Source organism: Nuphar pumila, chromosome 5 (genome assembly GCF_984573655.1).
Source record: "Nuphar pumila chromosome 5, dmNupPumi1.hap1.1, whole genome shotgun sequence".
In the NCBI taxonomy this organism is placed as follows: Eukaryota; Viridiplantae; Streptophyta; class Magnoliopsida; order Nymphaeales; family Nymphaeaceae; genus Nuphar; species Nuphar pumila.
The window spans coordinates 4984618-5006152 of record NC_143253.1 but is presented as its reverse complement, the minus strand read 5'-3'; the positions used below and the strand labels follow the sequence as shown (position 1 = coordinate 5006152).

Genomic DNA, 21535 nt, shown 5'->3' with positions numbered 1-21535 from the left:
ATGAGTATCTCAGATCTGATTCCAACTGAATCCAACCTCCAAAGGGCTGGAAACAGATCAGCTTGGACCACCTCGACGTCTGTCTGATCCAAGTCCAAACCCTATCCCAAGCAAATGATCAATCAACCAAATCAAATATCTAACTTCAACCCATGTTTAGTGCCTCAGTGAAATAATATGCAGCGAGAAATACGTAAGTTGCCACCATCTCAGCAATTTGTACTTTTCATATCCATCTTTACGTTTCTATGCAACCCAGATGTGCATGGGACAAAGCCATTTAAATCTCCAATAATGCCTGACTATCAAACCCACCCTGCCTAATCAAGTCATGAAATAAGGTATCGAGTACAGTAAAGGCCTGGATGATCATGATGAGGATAGGATGAAATTAAGATGATTACAGCCAACAGTTCAAATGACACCATCTTTAGAAGAAACGGAAAGAAAGGGAACATTGTCCTCTCCAGAAAATACAATTCTCTGTGGGGATATCATGCTGCTGCTAGCAGATGGTGAAAGCTTAGAAACCTTTTGAGTGTAGTGAATACCAACAAAGAAAGTAAAGCAATTTACATGATTTACACTTCCTCTTGAAGCCTTTCCTTTTCCTTTTTGTCAGCCATTTATCAAATTGGTTGGCTCGCTCAAAACATACTTAGGCAGCTCATATTTTGCACCTGCATCAATTATTCAGGAACAAAGTAACTATACGGAGGGAGAGAGACAGAGAGAGAGAGGATTCTATGCACCCTAAGTTTAAAAAGGCATAATAGTTGCAGGCCAGGTCAGGCTGCCGATAGACCGTGGCTTAGGAAGTGGAACTTAATCTGTTATCAATTAAAATGGATCATGCCAAGCTGACTTATTCAAATATACAGAAACTCACCACCATTGACCTAATGGGCCAATGTGAAGCGGGCCGGGTCAGGGTGGGCCCAAATAAGACGATTCCTACACAAAACAATCCTAGACAACAGTGTGTGCAATTAATGTGATTTGGTACAATTAATTATCTTTCTCCTAAAATTAGTGCAATTAATTAGGAAATTAAAAGTAATTAACAAGTTCCCATGTACCCAAGTTACTATGTGATTTATAGTTTTCATAAAAAATTAATTTTACTTTTTTTATTTTTTATAACTCAGGCCCATCGGGCCGTCCCGCTAATGGACTAGGTCGGGTTTCAGCTTAGTTCCTATCGGGCCAAGGCCTAAAATCCTGGCCCAAACCCGACACATGGTGGCCCGAACGGCTTGGCCCATCAGGCCGCCCGGCCCGTTGCCCACCCCTACTCTTTTATGAGATTGTAATCGGTCCATTAGAAACCATATTGTGTTTGGGCACTTGTGTAGCCCTTTGTTGGCATTGTGATTGTGCCCATCGTGTTTCATTTCATGGTATCAGAGCATTGGGCTCTTGTAGTGATGAAAACCATCTTAGGTGTGTAATGAAGTGGATTGAATCCGACACATATGCAAGAACTCACTTTCAATCAAGTAGAATACTTGATTGAATCAAAGAAACCACCCACACAAGGGTCTAACAAATGTTATTGCATAAGGATACTCAAAAGAGAGATACACTTTACAATGCCTAAGAGGGCATATTTATAATACAAGAGAGGCACATGGGGGCAGCCCCATATGGCTGTTGGGGCTGCACCCAACGATCACATTTGTGACCGTTGGGGCAGCTCCAACAGCTATATGGAGTTGTCCCAATCACACAAATACAAAAACAAAGGTGAAAAGGACAAAAAAAAATAAAGTGCAAAAAGACAAAAGTAAAAAAAGAAAAAGTGGGCTGAAAAAATAAAGTGCAGAAGACAAAAGTAAAAAAGGAAATAAAGTGGGTTGACGCCTATGGAGTAAAAGGATCGAAATACCCCTGATGGGTATTTCGGTTTACAGTATATGTATATTTTAACACCCCCCTCAAACTCATGGTGGAACAACCGAGAGTTTGTTAAGTAAGAAGTGAAATCTGGGTGATAGAAGCGCTTTGGTGAAGAAATTCGCTAGTTAATATTCTGATGGAACATAAGGTAATGTGATAGTCTTCCGCAGAAATTCTTTACGAACATAGTGGCAATCTATTTCGATGTGTTTTGTCCTCTCAAAGAATGTATGATTGCTTGCAATATACACAACACTCTTGTTATCACAACATAATTTGGAGGGTTCTTTGATGTGAATTCTCAAGTCCTCCAGTAATTGTCGAAGTCATACTAACTCTGACGTGGTCATTGCCATTGCGTGATACTCAGCTTCAGTTGAGGAGAGAGACACCTTCTGTTGCTTCTTGCATCGCCATGAGATTAGAGAGTCACCTACAAAAACACACAAACCAGTTGTTGAGCGTCTATCATTCACATCCCCTCCCCAGTCAGAGTCTGAGTACGCAATGACTTGTAATGAGGAAGAAGATGACAAAAAGAATCCATGACTTATAGAATTCTTAATATATCTAATAATTCTCATTACATCACTCATATGTACTGTAGTGGGAGCGTGCTGAAATTGACTGACAGAATGAATAGAATGAAAAATATCAGGACGAGTAATAGAAAGGTAAGACAAAACTTCAATCATTTGGCTGTATGGGGTTGGATCTTGCAGAGGTTCTCCATCATCCTTCTTCATTTTTGCATTTATGACCTCTGGAGTATCAACCCGTTTCTTATCTGAGAGTCTTGATCTCTCAATAATCTTTGTTGCATACTTAGTCTGTGACAAAAAATAACCACGAGGTGAGTAAGTCACTTCAATACCAAGAAAATATCTTAAAAAACCAAGATCTGTCAATATCAAAATTGTCTTTAAGCACATCTTTGATATGATTTACTCCATGATTATCACCTCCTGTGATTATCATATCATCTACGTAGAGTAGCAGTATAACAATCCCTACATTGGAAGACTTAACAAATAATGCAGTGTTAGTAAAATAAGATTTAAAATAAAGTTGAGTCATTAGATTACTAAATCTATCATACCAAGCTTTGGGAGCTTGCTTTAATCCATACAAGGCTTTTTGTAACCTAAGAGTTTTTTCATGTGTTAAATTCAAACCTGGTGGAGGATCCATGTAGACCTCTTCATCTAAATTATCATTCAAAAAGACATTTTTTATATCCATTTGAAAGATAGACCATTTTTTAATTGATGCTATAGATATAAGGGTTCTGACAGTCGTCATTCGAGCAACTGGGGCAAAGGTCTCATCATAGTCAATCCATATTCTTGACTATACCCCTTAGCTACTAATCGAGCTTTATATCTTTTCAATGTCCCATCCCATTTAGTTTTAATTTTGTAAACCCATCTACATCCAATAGTTTTTCGTCCTTTGGATAATGTTTGGATTTCTCAAGTTTTTGCCTTTTCTAAAACTTCTAATTCAGCATTCATCGCTTTAATCCATTCCTGATGATTTTTGGTTTCATAATAGGATGATGGTTCAGTATATGAATGTATAACCATTAAACATGCTCGGTATCTTTGTTCAAAAAAAATCATATGATACAAATCTACTAGGGGCCTTGAAAATTCGTATTGATTTTCTAATACTAGCAGAGTCTGTATCTTGATTTTGTATCTTTCTAGAGCACATGGTGGGTGATCTTCGGTCCGCCAAGTGTATGTTTGTATAGTAGTATGAAGGGGGTCAATATCATCAAGACCATTGTCTACATTTTCACTTACATCATGAGAGTCTTCATTTTCATTCTCATGCTCATTATAAATGTTTTCACACGTATCATGTTCATTGATAAGATAAAAAAAAACGAATAATCATAGTTCTCTTGGATTTTTTCTTTGCTAAAACCGTCTTCATTTTCCAGAAATGTAACATTTCGTGAAATATATAACATATTTATTTCCATGTCATAGCATCTATATCCATTTTGATTTTCAGCATAGCCTCGAAAGACACAAGGAATTGCTTTTGGGAAAAGTTTGTCATTTCTATGGGTAAGAACAAAACATTTAGATCCAAAAACTCAACATTTTATAATCGGGGGAGATTTTAAACAATTTTTCAATGGGAGATATATTTTCAATAGTTTTTGAAGGCATTCTATTTATTAAATAAACTACCGTAAGAGCGGCTTCGGCCCAAAACATTTTTAGAATATTTCTTGATATAAAAAGTGTTCTAGTGGTTTCAATAATGTCTATGATTTCTTTCAGCTAGACCATTTTGTTGAGAGTGTATGGGCAAGATTTTTTATGAATAATCTCATTTAGGTCAAGAAATTTTTTGAATTCTTTTGATACAAATTCTCCCTCGGAATCAGACCTTAAAATTTGATAAAAAAATTTAAAGCATTCAAATACTTCTGATTTTTGCTTAAGAAAAAAGATCCAAGAATGTCTACTATAGTCATCTACAAACACAACATAGTATGATACCCCACCTTTGGATATAACAGGAATCGGTCCCCACACATCCGAATGTACTAACTCAAAAGAATTTTTTGGTATAAAATGTCTTTGTTCAAAGGGCAAAGCTTTCATTTTGCCAAGAATGCAATCTTCACAAACCAATTTCTTTTCTTTATAACTAGTAAAAAATGGAAACAAATATAATTTGGTCATACTAGGATGTCCTAGGTACCAATTTTCTATATCTTTCTTTTCTACAAAATTACAAAAAGATTGTTTTGATAACTCAAGACTATCCATTACATAGAGATCTCCTCTTATATGGCCTTGCACAATCGGCTTCCCGGACTGAAGATCCTGTATTAAACAATCATTAAAAGAAAATAAAACTTTACAACCATAATCCGTAATTTGTGAAACTGATAAAAGGTTTAAATTTAGTTTTGGCACAACTCTAATACTTGGTACGTGGAAGTTTGGTTGTTTTTGAAAAGTTCCAAAACTTTTGATTTTTAAAGATGTTTCATCGACGGTTGAAACATAAGAATTATTTGAGTTAAAATGACATTCAGATAATATTGACTCATTTAGAGTCATATGAAATGAGGCACTGGAATCTAAGATCCAAGAAGTCTTACCAAGGTCACCACTTGTGGATACTGCCACCCCCGAGAAGGAAGAAGCTTGACCTTTGAACATTGGTTGTAGCGCCTCTATTAATTGAGCTAAAGATACTGAGTCAATGCATTTGGAGTCGTCTACATCATTTTTTTTCACCGAAGCAATCATCTTATCATCACAGTGATCTTTTTTCTTTCTTTTGGGACAAAAAGGCTTGATGTATCCTGGTTCATAACAATGATAGCATATGATTTTGCCACCTTTTTTGTACTCATGATCTCCTCTTTTATCGTTTCTTTCATAGTTGTTGAGATTTCTCCCATTCTCATTCTTCACAAAGTGAGGAGGCTTGTAAGTCCTAGTATGATTATCGAGCTTGCACATAGCAAGTACGGTTTATTTATCCTTTGAAGCAGATGGTTTTTTCAATCTATTCTCTTTCATAGTCAATTCTTCAAGAGTTTCGACTATGGATGACACACCTCCTCTATGAAGGGGAGCCGATTTAGTTCCCTCAAATTTGGGCCTAAGTCCATTCACAAATTGGTAAAAATGCTCTGCTTTAATTTGATTCTCACAGAGTTCTACATCTTGAGGACAATGTCATTTTTGCTCAAGAAGAGCCAATGCATCCCATAAGAGAGAGAGAGCATTGTAATATTCTCTAATATTCGTCTCTCCTTGAGTCTGTTCTTACTTTATTTTGGACATTGCATATGTGGGCAATATCTTTAAGACTATACATGTCCTTAAGATATTTTCAAGTATCGCTAGCAAAATCAAATTTTGCTAAGCTATAACATTTGTGAATATCTACACTATTAATGAGCCATCCAATAATTTTGGAATGACCCATTCTCCACTCTTTCCATTTTTTCTCATAATCGGAAACGGTTTTACCCATTTCCTCACCTTGAAGAGCAACCTCCTTCCCATTCTCAATTTTCGTAAGAATGAGCTTAGGCTCTTTTTCGGTACCATCCACCAAGCCCCATAATCCCTTTTTCCATATCTTGTGTTTTACTATGGATGCCCACATCACATAGTTTGTATCATTTAGGCGTACGGGAATAGAGATTATAACTTCTCTCTTATTCTCCATTTCTTTACAATGTGAAGAGAAAGAGAAGAAGAAAGAAAGAAATACAAGACTTATTTGAGAAATGGCATGCTTCCCGATGCAATAATCCTTGTTTTATTGTATCCGCCAAGCCCACGATCCTCCTCTTGAAATAAACATGATCTTTCTTTTACAAAAATGCTTTTGGATCACCAAAGCTTTGATACCATATAATGAAGTGGATTGAATCCGATACACATGCAAGAACTCACTTTCAATCAAGTAGAATACTTGATTGAATCAAAGAAACCACCCACACAAGGGTCTAACAAATGTTATTGCATAAGGATACTCAAAAGAGAGATACACTTTACAATGCCTAAGAGGGCATATTTATAATACAAGAGAGGCACATGGGGGCAGCCCCATATGGCTGTTGGGGCTGCACCCAACGGTCACATTTGTGACCGTTGGGGCAGCTCCAACAGCTATATGGAGTTGTCCCAATCACACAAACACAAAAGCAAAGGTGAAAAGGACAAAAAAAATAAAGTGCAAAAACACAAAAGTAAAAAAAGAAAAAGTGGGTTGAAGAAATAAAGTGCAAAAGACAAAAGTAAAAAAGGAAATAAAGTGGGCTGACGCCTATGGAGTAAAAGAACCAAAATACCCCTGATGGGTATTTCGGTTTACAATATATGTATATTTTAACAAGGTGTGCACTATTTGTGGTGGTAGTCTTCAAGCTTTGTTCTTCCACTTCAAGCCATTCACTTCACTGTCACTATGGGTGAAAAAGAATACACTTTTGTCATCTCCTACAAGCTCAATGAAAACAACTACTTGAGTGGGCTACTGCAATGAAAAACCAGATTAAAGGGAAAAAACTTTAGGGTTTTGTTAGTGGGACTACTAATGAACCCCAACTTAAGCTAACGAGAAAAGAAGGAGATCAAATCAAAACTCTTTCCAAAGAAGAAAAAGAGAAGGCTTTCCAAGATTATCAAGACAAAATAGAAGATTGGGAAGCTAATAACGCTCAAATACTCTCATGGTTCATGAATACCATGGAATTCAAGATTGCCACCAACATCATCAAGTTCAAAAAGGCATATGATGCATAGATCTTCTTAAAGAGTTCATTCATTTAAAAGGATAATGTTAAACTATATTATCTCCAAGGCAAGATACGTACAACCAAGCAAAGAGATAAAAGTGTAAGAGATTTTTATAATTTTTTATCACCTATTTGGAATGAATTTGCTATGTTAGAATCAAAATGAGAAGGTTCGGCAATTGAAATGAAAAAAAACAAGTTGAAAGAGAAAATCTCTTCTCTTTCTTATATGGTCTTCGACCGAAATTTAAGCAAGTTAGGTCATCTTTACTTCATAGGACTTCGGCTCCTTCTATAAGTGAAGCCCTTGCTCAAATATATCAAGCCGAAACTAGACTTAGAATGCATAAGTCTAGTGATGAGGTGTTTGTCATATCAAGACCTAGTAACTTTGTAAAAACTTCTAAACCCCCTCATTTTGATAGACAATTCAATAGAGCAGGATATAATAGAAGATACAAAGGAGGAAAAATTACTTGTCACTATTTGTAAAAAAACAGGACATATAAGACCGGATTGTCCTAAACTCAAAAAGGTGGTCGCGATAAGTGAAGAACCTCAAGAATCAAAGAAAGAAGGCGAACTTCAATGATTTGACAATTCCTCAAATTACGGAGGGTGTTTCATAAATACTAAAAGCCACTCCTTCTACATCTGGTGCTGTTGTCTCTTCTTTTTCTCTTTCGAGTAAATCCTCTTGGATTTTGAATTCGAAGAAGTTTACATGGATCCTCCCTCTTGATCTAACTATTGAAAATTGTATGGTTCTTCGTCTTCAAAAGGCTTTATCTGGGCTTAAATAAACTCCTAAAGCATGGTATGATCAGTTTAGTGGAACTATGATTAATTCTAAATTTAAGTCATGTGAAACTGACACTACTCTTTTTATAAGATCTACAGGTACTTCGCTTACCATTTTACTCTTATATGTTGATGATATGATCATCACGGGAAATAATCATAAGAAAATTAAAGAAATTAGAATTATGCTTAACAAATCTTTTGATATGATTGACCTTGGTTTTTTAGGTATTGAAATATCATATTCGCCAAGATGATACATCTTGTCTCAAATAAAGTTTGCAACTGATATTGCTGTGCATTCGGAAATCACAGACAAAAAAATATGCTAACACTCCTGAAGTGATAAATGCCAAAATGAGAGCTAGAGACAGAGTTTTATTAGATGATCCAACTCCTTATAGGCAACTTATTGAATCACTAATGTACTTATCTATTACTAGACCAGATATAGCGCATGCAACGCATACTGCAAGTCAGTTTCAGCATGGGCCTACGTCAGTTTACATGAGTGTCGTGTTAAGAATGGTTCAATACATCAAGAAGACTATATCTAAAGGGTTATTTTCATCCTCTTCTTCATCTTTAAATCTTATTACTTATACTGATTCTGACTGAAGAGCAGATCCCAATAACTGACACTCAAGTACGGGTTTTTGTGTGTTTGTAGGTGATTCCCTCATTTCTTGGAGATGCAAAAAACAGCAGAAAGTGTCTTTATCTTTTACAGAAGCTAAATATAGGGTGATGGCTACAACAACAATCGAGGTCGTGTAGATGAGATTCTTACTTTCAGATATGGGTATTGATGTTTCAGAACTTTTAAAGTTATGTTGTGATAACAAAAGTGCCATATACATAGCCAGCAATCACATATTTTATGAACGGACAAAATATATTGAAATGAATTGTCACTATGTTCGAGAAGAATACTTGGATAACAAACTTTCGGTAATCTCACCGTAAGTTTGAGGAAGAGTGTTAAAATACATTATATATATATATATATACTTGATATACATATATGTATATCATGGGTATTTTGGTCTTTTATGTATTATAATATATACAGTCCAATAGGGACTGTACAATCTTTTTTGTTATTTATTTTTTGTTTATTTTATAATATAAATCAGTGTTGACTGATTGGGAGCAGTTCAACTAGTCGTTGGACTGCCTCCCTTTTCTCCTTTTTGAATTACATGTATTGCTCTATAAATAGAGCCTCTTGTAAATGTAAAGATATGTTTTTCTAAGCATATTTGTTGAAAATATAAAGATCATTATTTTTACATTGTGTTCTATTAAAGTTTGTGGTTTAGATATATCTCTTTTATGAAAATGTAATCGGTCCATTAGAGACCATATTGTGCTTGTGCACTTGTGTAGCCCTTTGTTGGCATTGTGATTGTGCACATCTTGTTCTATTTCAAAATGGACCAGGCTGGCCAATGGATTTAGGTAACATGCTTGACACTCAGGTTCCTAATATGCACAAATGAGTGTACAAGCAAACTGGAAACTAACAGGGACATAACTGGATCTGAACAATTTACAGACCACGTTGCCAGACTCCATAGGAGAGTTGGTCCAGTCCTTGCATGGAGACAAGACTAGTACACTCAGTCTGTCCATGCCAAGTTTCTGAGTAAGACTTGCAGCAAATCAAGCCCTTTTATTCATGTCATCTTTCTCAAGTGAGCAGGCATGGTTTACCTCTCTCATCATAGCAGATTGTCATGTCCACACTTGTAACGATGATGCCAGCACTATCCACAATAGCCTGAGCTAGGCTTAAATCAGCTTCTGCTGCAGCTCTAAGTGCATCCCAAATTTCTGGTCAACAGCAAAGAAAGTTGAAATGAAGTAGAAACCAGGGAAGGATAACATTTGTAGTCAAAAGTTTGCTCTGCTGCCAAACACACTGGGGTAAGGAGTCACTCAAAACAAGGGCCAAATTTAAGAGTTTACTCAACACAGACTAAAGGAACAATGTGTGCACCCTGAGGATGACCTGAAAATACGGCAGTAAACATATTTGTGCATATATGCATTACACATTAAAAAGAAAACAAACACATACTTATGGCAGATATATTACTCGATAGGATATTAATGTGTCAATATCAAGAGCTCAGACTTATGAATGGAATGAGACTCAAAATTGATCCTCAGTCACCTATAGATTCTGTCAAGATGCATGACATTCTCTGATCAATCAATGATGTAAGCCAAGTCCGACTCTTCTGGCATAATGACCGTTAATGTGGCTGCAGATGATTGAAGAGGTCAAACTTTGCAGACAGAAATCATCAGGGTCAGTCAGTCAAGCAGTTCACTCAGTCAATCTATTATATGTCCCAGCTGAGTCAATCCTCCGAATTCCAAACCTGTAGATGCCACCTGTATTTTGAAGTGTCTTTCCATCCCTTTATAAAAATCACATCTTTTTTTCCCAATACATGCTGGTTTTGTGATTTTCTCAAGCTTGTTTATATCCTGTAAAAAGATCCCCCCCCCCCCACTCCATTGGTTATTCCAGGAACTTACAGGAGTCCCTGCACTTGCAACCATCACTTCTCAAAGAACAAGCATCACATATATAGTAGACTTCATATTAACTTAATTTTGTTCTAGTCCTTGGAAGCTCCCTTGACTGATCAATAGTTACCTCAAGCAGAAAAAGCGTAAAACATCTCAAATTTGTCGGAAGCCTAGCATCCTATATACATGATTCTCAATTATAAGATAGGAAACATGCCCCTGAACTACACTAAGCTTCTTTATAAATACAAGAAATCATGTCTTCCCTTGGATGGAATCACGTTTTCCACATCAGGAATCATGAAGTCGTTCCAGTGTTACATACTGAACTCTTGTGGACCACAGTAATATTATTGATGTTCATGTAAAGGATCAGAACATAGTAGCAATGACCAGAAAAAAAACCAATAAATAGTAGCAGTAACAAGGCAAAAAACAATAAGGCCATATTTGATTGTAGGATAAAGTTTTGAAAGAAGGAAACACTTGTTCCAAAATGGTTGGACCGTTGGACCAATGTAAAACTCCATGTTTCTAGCAAAGTGGAAAAACTTTAACCTGAACTTTTAGTCAGTTTTGGCTCATTTATACAGTAAAAAAAGGTCAAATGTAGAAAATTTTGACTTTTTCCCATAAAACTTTTATCCTACTTTTTTCTTCAAAATATTTTTCCAGCATGAAAACGGGGCCTAATAGAATAAGAAATTCATGCTGAACATTATCATATGATCAAACAAACAAAACCTATGAATTCCATATAATTGCACAAACATTCCCACACATCCATCCACTTCACAGGATGCTTCTTACATACATTTTTTGTCGGTTGTCCTGGAAAAAACTTAGAACTTTTCTACATTTGACGGTCTACTTTTCAAGATCTAGGTTGCTCAGTGCCTTGGAAACCAGAAATCATACTTTCCAACGTCAAAACTCAAAAGGTTACCCCACTGGTGCACATGAGCTGATGTCCTGTTTTTTGTGAAATCAGAATGGATAATTTTTGGGACTCCATTTTTGTGTATGTTACATGTATCCACCTACAACCTAAGTCACAGGGATTCGGCCAACCAGGTGCCGCACCCGCGTCGACGCGACACGGGTGTGGCACCTGGTGCGGTCAACCCGACCCTGGGTGAAGTCAACGCACCCAGGGTCAAAAATGTCCAACGTTTGGACTTAAAAAAAAAAAGAAGCCTGATAAAAAAGGGCTGAGAGGAGGATTAGGGCAAAAATTTTTTGCCCTAATCCTCCCAACCACTCCTTCAGACCTCTCCTCCCGATCTCGACTGTGTGATGACCCGACCCCAAAGCCGGCGACGACCTGACCCCGACGCTGGACACGACCCGACCCCAATGCCGACGACGACCAGTCTCCCTACCCCGATGCCGGCGATGACCTTGAGCGACACCATCTGGTACACATTCTCTCTCTCTCTCTCTCTTATTCTTTCCTTCAATCTCTCTCATTTAGATGATGCAAAATCTGTATTTTAGATGATGAAAAATCTGTATTTTTAATTAATGCAAAACTTGTATTTTAGATTGATAAAAAAACTGAAATTTTAGGTGTTGAAAATCTGGTTTTATTTATAGATGTTCACGTTGAGTTTTAAAGCAACGAGAATCAGAAAATTTTTTTCACAGAGGTTCATGTTGGATTTTAGGAATAAATAGGAAACTCCGCCTGTGTATAACTGTTAAGTTATACACTGTCGGTCCCAAGCCCGGATAAAGGAGGAGGGTTGCGGTAGGCCAGTGACAGCCAGCATAAAAACTTAGTCATACCCTATGAATATGAATCAATATGGGAATTTCGTTAGGGCGTTCCCTAATGAGCGACGCATTGTACTCTATAGGCCCGGAGGCAGTGATAAATGGGCAAGGGTTGCTAGGTCGTCGCCCAGAAGCGACGCGTCACACCGGTGCCCGGGTGTGGTGTCAAATAGGCAAGGGTTCCCTCACTTTGTTGGACGGGTGGGGGTAAAGAAGTTAGTCCAAGACCATAAAATTAGGTTAGCCACTTGGAACATAGAGTCTTTAACTGGTAAGTTGGTAGAGTTAGTAGATGTTATATGTAGGAGAAAGATTGATATTTTATGTCTACAAGAGACCAAATGGGTAGGTGAGAAAGCAAAAGTGATAGAACCTTGGGGATATAAGATTTGGTATACAGGAATAAATAGGAATAGATATGGAGTAGGGATTGTTATGAGTCGTGAGTTTATAGATAATGTAGTTGAGGTCCGTAGGAAGGGTGATAGGATTTTACTTATTAAATTAGTATTAGATACGAATATTATTAATATTATTAGTGTTTATGCACCTCAAGTAGGTTTAGATGATTTCATTAAACGTCAATTTTGGGAAGATTTAGATTGAGTAGTACAAGGGATATCTTATGGAGAAAAGTTTTTCATCGGCGGTGACCTTAATGGACATGTAGGCATTAGTAGGGATGGATTTGAGAGTATCCATGGAGGCTATGGTATAGGAGAAAGAAACGAAAGTGGAGAAAGGATTTTAGATTTTGGTTTGTCCTATGATATGATCTTAGCAAAGACTTGGTTTAGGAAGAGGGAGTCTCACCTAGTAACATTTAAAAGTGGGGTTAATACGAGTCAGATAGATTTTTTCCTACTTAGAAAGAGAGATAGGGGTTGTTGCATCGATTGTAAGGTTATACCGGGAGAAAGTGTAGCTACACAACATAGAGTCTTAATTTTAGATCTTAGAATTAGAAAATGCCGCAAAAGGGATAGATGTAGGATAGATCCTAGAATTAAGTGGTGGGCACTGAAAGGAGCTAAACAAGGAATGCTTGTAGAGCAGGTAGTTAAGGAAGCTGATTGGTGTCTCGAGGATGATTCAGAATCAATGTGGAATAAGATAGCGGGTGGCATGAGAAAGGTGGCTAAGGAGGTATTTGGTGAGTCTAAAGGCGGTGCACCGCTAGGTAAGGATACATCATGGTGGAACGAGGATGTCAAATTAGCTATTAAGGTTAAAAGAGAGTTATAGAAATCTAAGTAAGAGTCGTGATAATGAGAATTTGAAGAAGTATATGATAGCAAAGAAGGAAGCTAAAAAAGTAGTTCGAAACGCAAGGAATAAGGTATATAAAAAGGTTTATGACAAGTTGGATACCAAAGAGGGCGAGAAGGATATTTATAGGCTTGCAAAGATGAGAGATAGGAAATCGAGGGATCTGGGTATGGTTAGATGTATCAAAGATGAAACGCAAAGGGTTTTAGTCAAAGATGAGGAGATTAAGGAGAGATGGAAAGATTATTTTGATAAGTTATTTAATGGAAGTCATGCTCAGGATCTTGGAGACTTCTCCATTCCTTTTCATAAGATAAATCGTGACTTCATGTGCAAGATTCAAAAGAAAAAAATTGCAGAGGTTTTGAAGAAAATGAAATCAAGAAAGGCAGTTGGCCCAGATGGTATACCTATCGAGGCTTGGAAATGCTTGGGAGAGAAAGGTTTAAAATGGTAAACAAATCTTTTTAACAAGATTTGGCGGACAAATAAGATGCCTAATGAGTGGAGGAAGGGTACTTTGGTGCCTCTATATAAGAATAAGAGTGATATACAAGATTGCACAAACTATCATGGTATAAAACTCATGAGTCATACTATGAAACTTTGGGAGAGGGTGATTGAGTCTAGGTTGAGAAAGGTTGTCATGATATCGGAGAATCAATTTGGTTTTATGCCTGGAAGATCAACTATGGAAGCTATACATCTTCTTAGACAACTTATTGAGAGATATAAAGAGAGGAACAAATATTTGCATATGGTTTTTATTGATTTGGAGAAGGCATATGATAGAGTACCTAGGGACAATTGTGGAGGGGTGACAACCAATTTTCCTATAACAGTTGGGTTACATCAAGGATCTGCTTTAAGCCCTTTCCTATTTGCTATAGTGATGGATGAGCTTACGAGATCAATTCAAGAAAATGTGTCGTGGTGTATGTTGTTTGCTGATGATATTGTTTTGATTGATGAGTCTAGAGTTGGGGTTAATGCTAAGTTAAAACTATAGAGACAGATATTGGATGCAAGAGGTTTTAAGTTGAGTAAGAGTAAGACAGAATATATGGAATGTCGGTTTAGTAAGCAACGAAGTAGTGATGGGAGTGTAGTGAAGCTTGGTGGGCAAGAAATACCGGTGGATGATTGTTTCAAATATTTGGGATCTATCATTCAGTATAGAGAAATTGATGGAGATGTAAATCATAGGATAAAGGTTGGGTGGATGAAATGGAAAAGTGCAACTGGAGTGTTGTGCGGTCGTAGAATGCCATTGCGGTTGAAGGAAAAGTTTTATAGGACGACCATTAGGCCCACTTTACTATATGGTACGGAATGTTAGGCCGCCAAGAGATATCATATTAAAAAAATTGAGTGTAGCTGAGATGCATATGCTTAGATGGATGTGTGGAAATACAATAAAAGATAAGATTTGGAACGAGAAGATACCTAAGAAGGTAGGCGTTGAACCCATTGAAAATAAGATGAGAGAGAATCGTTTACGGTGGTTTGGACATATTCGGCGAAGGCCTAATGATGCTCCAGTTAGAAGGATGGAGAAAAGGGAAAATATATTAGTTAAAAGAGGTCAGGGTAGGGCTAGGAAGACTTGGATAGAGATGATAGGAAAGGATATGAATGCTTTGAACCTCACCGAGGACATGGCATTGGATAGAAATGATTGGAGGAGAATGATTTTCTTTTTTGGTTCATATCGCCGACCCCAATTGTTTTGGGATGAAGGCGTAGTTGTTGTTGTTGTTGTTGTTGTTGTTGTTGTTGTTGTTGTTGCATGTTGGATTTTAGGAAAAAAAAACTTTGTTTGACAGATGCTCATGTTAGGGTTCAAATTCAAATAGGGATTGGAATGGGTTTTAGGATTCATGCAAAAATTCTATATTCCTTGTTTACCTATATGTTGTTCGTTATTTTACTATGCACAGGTGCAATTTAATTGTTTCTCTGTATTGCGCACGTATGCATTGCTCCTGTAAATCTGGATATACTGTGTGTTGGGATTTTCATGCATATCAGTAGGTTGTTTGCTTGTTTTTTTTTTCTGTTAGCTATGTATATTTGTTGTTATGCAAACCTGTATGTGTAGAGGTATATATGTTTTCTCTAAAAAGTCTATGTACCTGCATCATTATTGTTGCATATTTACATACAATTTTTATGATGTATGTGTTTTAATAAAGAGGTACGTGTGTTTTCTTTTTGTTGTGAACATGTATATCTGTTTTAGATGATGCCATGTACACGCAGTTTTTAGTGCCTATGTACATACGGTTTTGGTAACACTTGTACATGCAGTTTTTAATGCCATGTACATACAGTTTTTATTTAAGAACTCTTTCGGTATTTATTTATACGTACTACTACTATATTTTTTAGAACTTATTGTATGTGTTATTGACCTTGCACTCAATATTTTTAATCTTGCTTGTGCGCATAATTGATTTTAATATAACATTTTATTTGTTTTCAGGACAAAAATGTCAGATAAAGTGAAAGGACTTGCATCATCCTCATCCCCACATGTGAGTTCTGCTGCTAGTGTTGCTGGTAATTGTAATGAGAGTGTTGATTCAAGTTCTTTAGCTGCAATATGTGATGATGGAGGGCCACTATGGACGCACGTAGATAAACTTGCAAAAACTGGAGGAGGTGGTGGAAATAAGAGATTTCGATGCAAGCTCTGTGAAAGAGATTTTGTTGGGTCTTACACAAGAGTTAAGGCTCATTTGTTGATGCATTTCAGGATGCAGAAGAATTGTTGAGGCAATGCGAAAATAATACAAGAAGAATATAAGAACAGAAAGACAATAAGTGATTATTGTGCAATTAGTGTCATTTTTAAGCCACCAAGAAGATGATAAAAGAAAAGAAAAGTGGATATAGGAGGTAGAGGAAGAGGAATGATACAAGCAACATTCAATACATATGAAAGAGAGGAGATGGATAGAAAAGTAGGAAGGTATTTTTATTCTAGTTCACTCCCATTTAATGCAGCTAAAAATCCTTATTGGAAGGATTTAGTTACTTTTTTGGCAAATCATAATTTTAGTTGCTATATACTTCTAAGCTCAGAAAAACTACGAACCACACTTCTTGCAGAAAAGAGGGCAAATGTTGAGAGATTGCTAGAGATTAAAAAATATTCATGGGAGCAAAATAGAGTTTTCATTGTTTCTGATAGGTGGACAGATATTCAAAGGCGTCCACTAATCAATTTCATTGCTTCTTCGCTTAGTGGCTCAGTATTCTTGAAAGCAGTTGATGCATCTGGAGAATATAAAAATGTTGAGTATTTGAAGGGGTTATTTATAGAAGTAATAAAAGAAGTGGGTGATCAGAAAGTAGAATAAATCGTTACAGACAACACTCTAGTTTGTAAAAATGCAACATTGAGTTTGGAGAGTGAGTATCCTCATATTTTTTAGACTCCTTGTGTAGCACACAACTTGAATCTGACCCTCAAGAGCATATACAACCCCAAAGAAGAAGAAAATTCACCAGCATATACTCTGTGTTCATGGATTGAGTATAATAACCGCAATTTTTAGGCATTTAGTTAGAAATATTATATACAAATTTCATAATATTGTGATTTGGGCCTGGGATCCAAGTTTCGGATCCAGGACCCATAAAGGAATCTTTACGTATGTATTTATCTCGCATAAGCTTATATGTATATATAAGTGCAATAATTTTAATTAATTAAATTATTCAAGTGATAACTATTTAAGATAGTGCATAGATGGGTATGGGATCCACCTTCTGGATCCATATATCCATATACATATATTATAATATATATATAATCATAATAAAATAAATAAAGAAAATCATTATTTATTTTTTTGTGTTTAATCCACAGTTGGACCCAATTGGATCCAACTCGTGGATCCACCGTTATTTGTATGACTGGACCCACATTCCTATTTAGCCCGGATCCAAATCCCGAGTTGAGGGGTTCGGACCCGGACCTGGGTTGTGCTTTATAAAACAAAGAAAACAAGAATCGTGCCTAGGGCACGATTCTTGCAAAGATCGAAAGGGGAGAGGGGGGGGGGTTACAGAAGGTGTAACCAACCCCGTTCTTCTCGGAGAGAGAGAGGGAGGGGGTCGGTTTGATAAAAGGGGGATGGAGAGGGTCTCGCCCTCTTCACCCTGCTCTCTCTTTCAGCTCCCTCTCGTTTTCGTGCGCAAGGTCAGAGCCACCGTCGTCGGCTTCCTACCCACGGCAGGCATTTACTCCACTCTCGTCGAGGGAAGCTCCCTTTTCCACCTCCTCCTCGTTGTTTCCCCCTCGACCCGAGCTCGACAATGGAGAGAGTGACCTCAACCGACCCTTCTATCGCGACGACAGTCTCTGATCGTCGAAAAAGCATCGAAAGAGGTATGATGCTCCTCTTGAATCTAGATAAGGGATCAAATATCGATTTGATTCCATGTAGTGTTTGGAGATGAGAATCCATGGGAAAAAACCCTATATGGTTGTGTGCCCTAAGAGACATGGAGGGCGAACCGTGGGTCGCTCTCCATGGCTCGATTGATTGCTTTCTGTCTACTTTCCCCTTTCTTTTTAAGAAAAAAAAATTGTGTATCTTAGTGAATCTAAAAGAATTGATTTCCTTTTTGTTGAGATCTTAGTTTTTTTTTGTTTAAATTAATGTCATTATTTCAACTTGGGCATCGTGTCCTTGGATTGGATCCGTGTTCTTGAACCAGATTTACGTCAGGGCATAAAATCTACAATTGTGGGGGGTTCACGCTGAGTTTGTTCCACCAAGTAATGGGTGAACATGAACCTAAGTTAGACTGTCATTACATAGTCCAACTCGTTTTATGTTTAGGATTTAAACTGGGTATACCTTTCATATGGGGTTGCATATTTTCTTTTTTTGTTTTCTTGAGCTGAGATCACGCTGAGCTGATACATTATAATATGTGCCTCTCCTGAATATCGATTCACGCTAAGTGAAGCTTGATTCGGGTAGATCGGCAATTCCGATCATAAAACAAGATTGTTTTTACACATTCAGAAGAGACACCATGGTTGGGATTAGACCTGTGCAATCGGCTGGGTATGGAATGGAATAGAAAAGAAAAAATAATAATATAAGTATATTTTTTTTCACTTATACATGGTATGCATATATGTTGATTTAAAATTCTGTCACAGGTTCTCTTAACTTATATATGTAAAATTTTCTCCTGTGTAGGTATGTAACTGTGTTTGTAATGGTTGATTCTATGTTAATCTTGTTCATCCATGATAGGTTGATAGTGGTGCTCATGCATGAAAGTTATCAGGTCTGTCCCTGTATTACATACATAATGGAGTTTGATAGACAGATTTATCATAGGATTTATGTATAAGCACCATATGAATGTTTCCTGAAACCCTGAGCTATGGATAATGATATGATCATGTTAGTCGATCCTTGTGTGCATTAAGATAATTGTGCAAACTATTTTTTTTTAAGGTCCATGCAGTTTCAGCATAATCGGTTGATCTGTTGGAGGGTCAACTCCAGCTGATCCAGTCGGTTGGACTGGTTGACAGGCCCAGTCGGCTGGATTGAATTGACTAGTTAGTTGGTAGGTTGCCCGGTTCGGGATTGATAAACCCGACCAACTACTCTAGCATATGTAGAAATTTTCACTTTTGATATATAGAGATGCAAAATTTTAGTATTTGCATTGTCCTGGATATGCAATCATGAACGTGATCATGTGTTGTTTATTGATATTTTGTGAGCATGTATGCTCGGTGATAATGTGTAATTTTTGTGCACACTCACCCACTCAGAGGAGGTATGCATTGGTGAATACACGTCTGTGATGGAGGTAACACACATAATAAGGATGCATATGATTGCGAAATGACATGCTTATGATTGGCATTATTTTTGGCATGGGTACACATGCATTTGGCACACTAGCCTGGTGTTATGAATAAGACACTAGGAACCAAAAGGGGCTCCAACCATAGAGTCGTTGAAGCCCCCAACGGTCACAAATGTGACCGTTGGGGGCTCCCAACGACTCCATGGGAGCCCCCTTTTGGGCTCTTCTTTTGAGGCCCTTGGCCTTCCTTTTCCTTCCACTCCCTCTTGTATAAATAGGGGTGAACCCCTTGTATGTAGGCATTCTTGAGAGCTATCTCTCTTTTCAATAAGAGGCTTTTTATATTGTTGCCTTCTTAAGGGCTTATGTTTGTATTGTCCCTTAGTGGACTTGTGATATTGTCTCTTTTATTCATTGTTGTAAGTGCTTATAAGCACTCTTTATATTTCCGCAATATCTCATTACAATATTCACCTCCGGAATTCAACCTAAGTATAGATATGTTACTAAGGGATTGATTTTTAATCATTATATAAAATTTCTTAAAGAAAGATAACACATCGGATTTAAGATTTAGAAAATGAACCCATGTGTATCTTATGAAATCATCCACAAAAATAACATAATAGAAGTAACTTTCTTTTGATATAACGGGTGAAGGACCCTATACATCCAAATGCATTAATTCAAAAGGTCGAGTAGAAACAAAAGATTTATGAGGAAAAAAAATAGCTTTCATTTTTCAAAAAATGTAATCTTTACAAGATATATCTTTTTTATTACAAATATTTTTCAAAAAAAGAAAGACTTACATCTTCGAAAAACTAGGATGTCCAAGTCTCTTATGCCAAGTATCAATATTTTTGTCTTGTACGTAATTACAAAATGATTTGGGTGGAAGTAACAAAAAATTCATAAAGTAAAAACCGGCTCTCCTATGGACTTGCCCAATCAGCTTCCCTAACTGGAGAACTTGCACGATACAATCTTTAGATAAGAAAACAATTTTGCAATCATAGTCGAAAATTTGAGAGATGAAAAAAATATTTAAATTTAATTTTGGAACCTTTATTTTTCGAACAATAAATTTTTGAGAATTTTGAGAAGTTTTAGAATCAAGAGTTCTAATACTATTTATTTTCAGAGAGGTTCTATCGGCGGTTGAAAAATAAGATAAAGTAGAATTAGTGCAAACTTTGGAAAGAGAATTCTTATGAGGGGCTATATGAAAGGAAGCACCCGAGTCAAGAATTTATATACATAGAGGATATGAAGAAGATGTAATGGCAGCACCCGAAGTAGAAGATGATTTGAGAAGTTGTTGAAGTGTATTCGATATTTGAGTAAGAGTGTCTTTGATATCTCCTTTATTCTTGCTAGATTGTTCTTTCTTGGGTGTGATTTTGTCAACGGAAGGGATTTTGGCTTTAAGCTTGAGGCAAAGTGGTCTAATATGTCCCAGTTCATTACAATAGTGACAAATAGCATATTTCCTATATCCACTAGTATAGTTGGATCAACTATTATAGTTATTTTGTTTTACAAAGTGTGTGTGTGTGTGTGGGGGGGGGGGGGGCTTATAAGCCCTTACATTAATGCCCGACCTAGTAACGGTCAAAACATCATCACTTTTATTAGTCATGCCAAGGCGAATATCTTCTTGACATACCTCGGCAAAAGCATCTTCAAGAGGCATAGCCTTGGTCCTAAGAAGAAGAGAGAACCCAAATTCCGGTCTTAGACTATGGAATTGAAAGAAGTGTTCTTTATCAATTTGCTCTCTTTTAAGCTCAATATCTTTGAGAGCCACGCATTTTAGCTCAAGTAGAGACAATTTGTCCCAAAAATGAACAAAACGCTAAAATAATCATGAACACACGTCCCTTTGTTTAGTGGTTCTAATCTTCTCTTGACAAAAATATTATCTAGAAAGATCCTTTTGGGTATACATACTCTTAAGAAAGAACCAAACTTCATTGGCTCTACTAAACTTAGCAATGTTGGCACATATATTTAAGTCAACATCTATGTCACAAGGATTCGGCTAGCAGGGTGCCGCACCCGCGTCGACGTGACTCGACGCGGGAGCGGGTGTGGCACTGG

At 37.0% G+C, this 21535-nt stretch overlaps 1 protein-coding gene across 1 annotated transcript in view; it reads right to left on the bottom strand.

The window, feature by feature from the left end:
* Positions 1–284: 284 nt before the first annotated feature.
* Positions 285–21535, bottom strand: part of LOC149836556 (uncharacterized) — a 36015-nt gene continuing 14764 nt past the window's right edge. The window contains exons 3-4 of the mRNA XM_090005431.1: positions 9707–9826; positions 285–680 (exon numbers count right to left, since the gene is read on the bottom strand). Coding sequence (XP_089861557.1) covers positions 619–680; positions 9707–9826 — 182 coding nt within the window. The 3' untranslated portion in view covers positions 285–618. The remainder of the gene's footprint in view (positions 681–9706; positions 9827–21535) is intronic.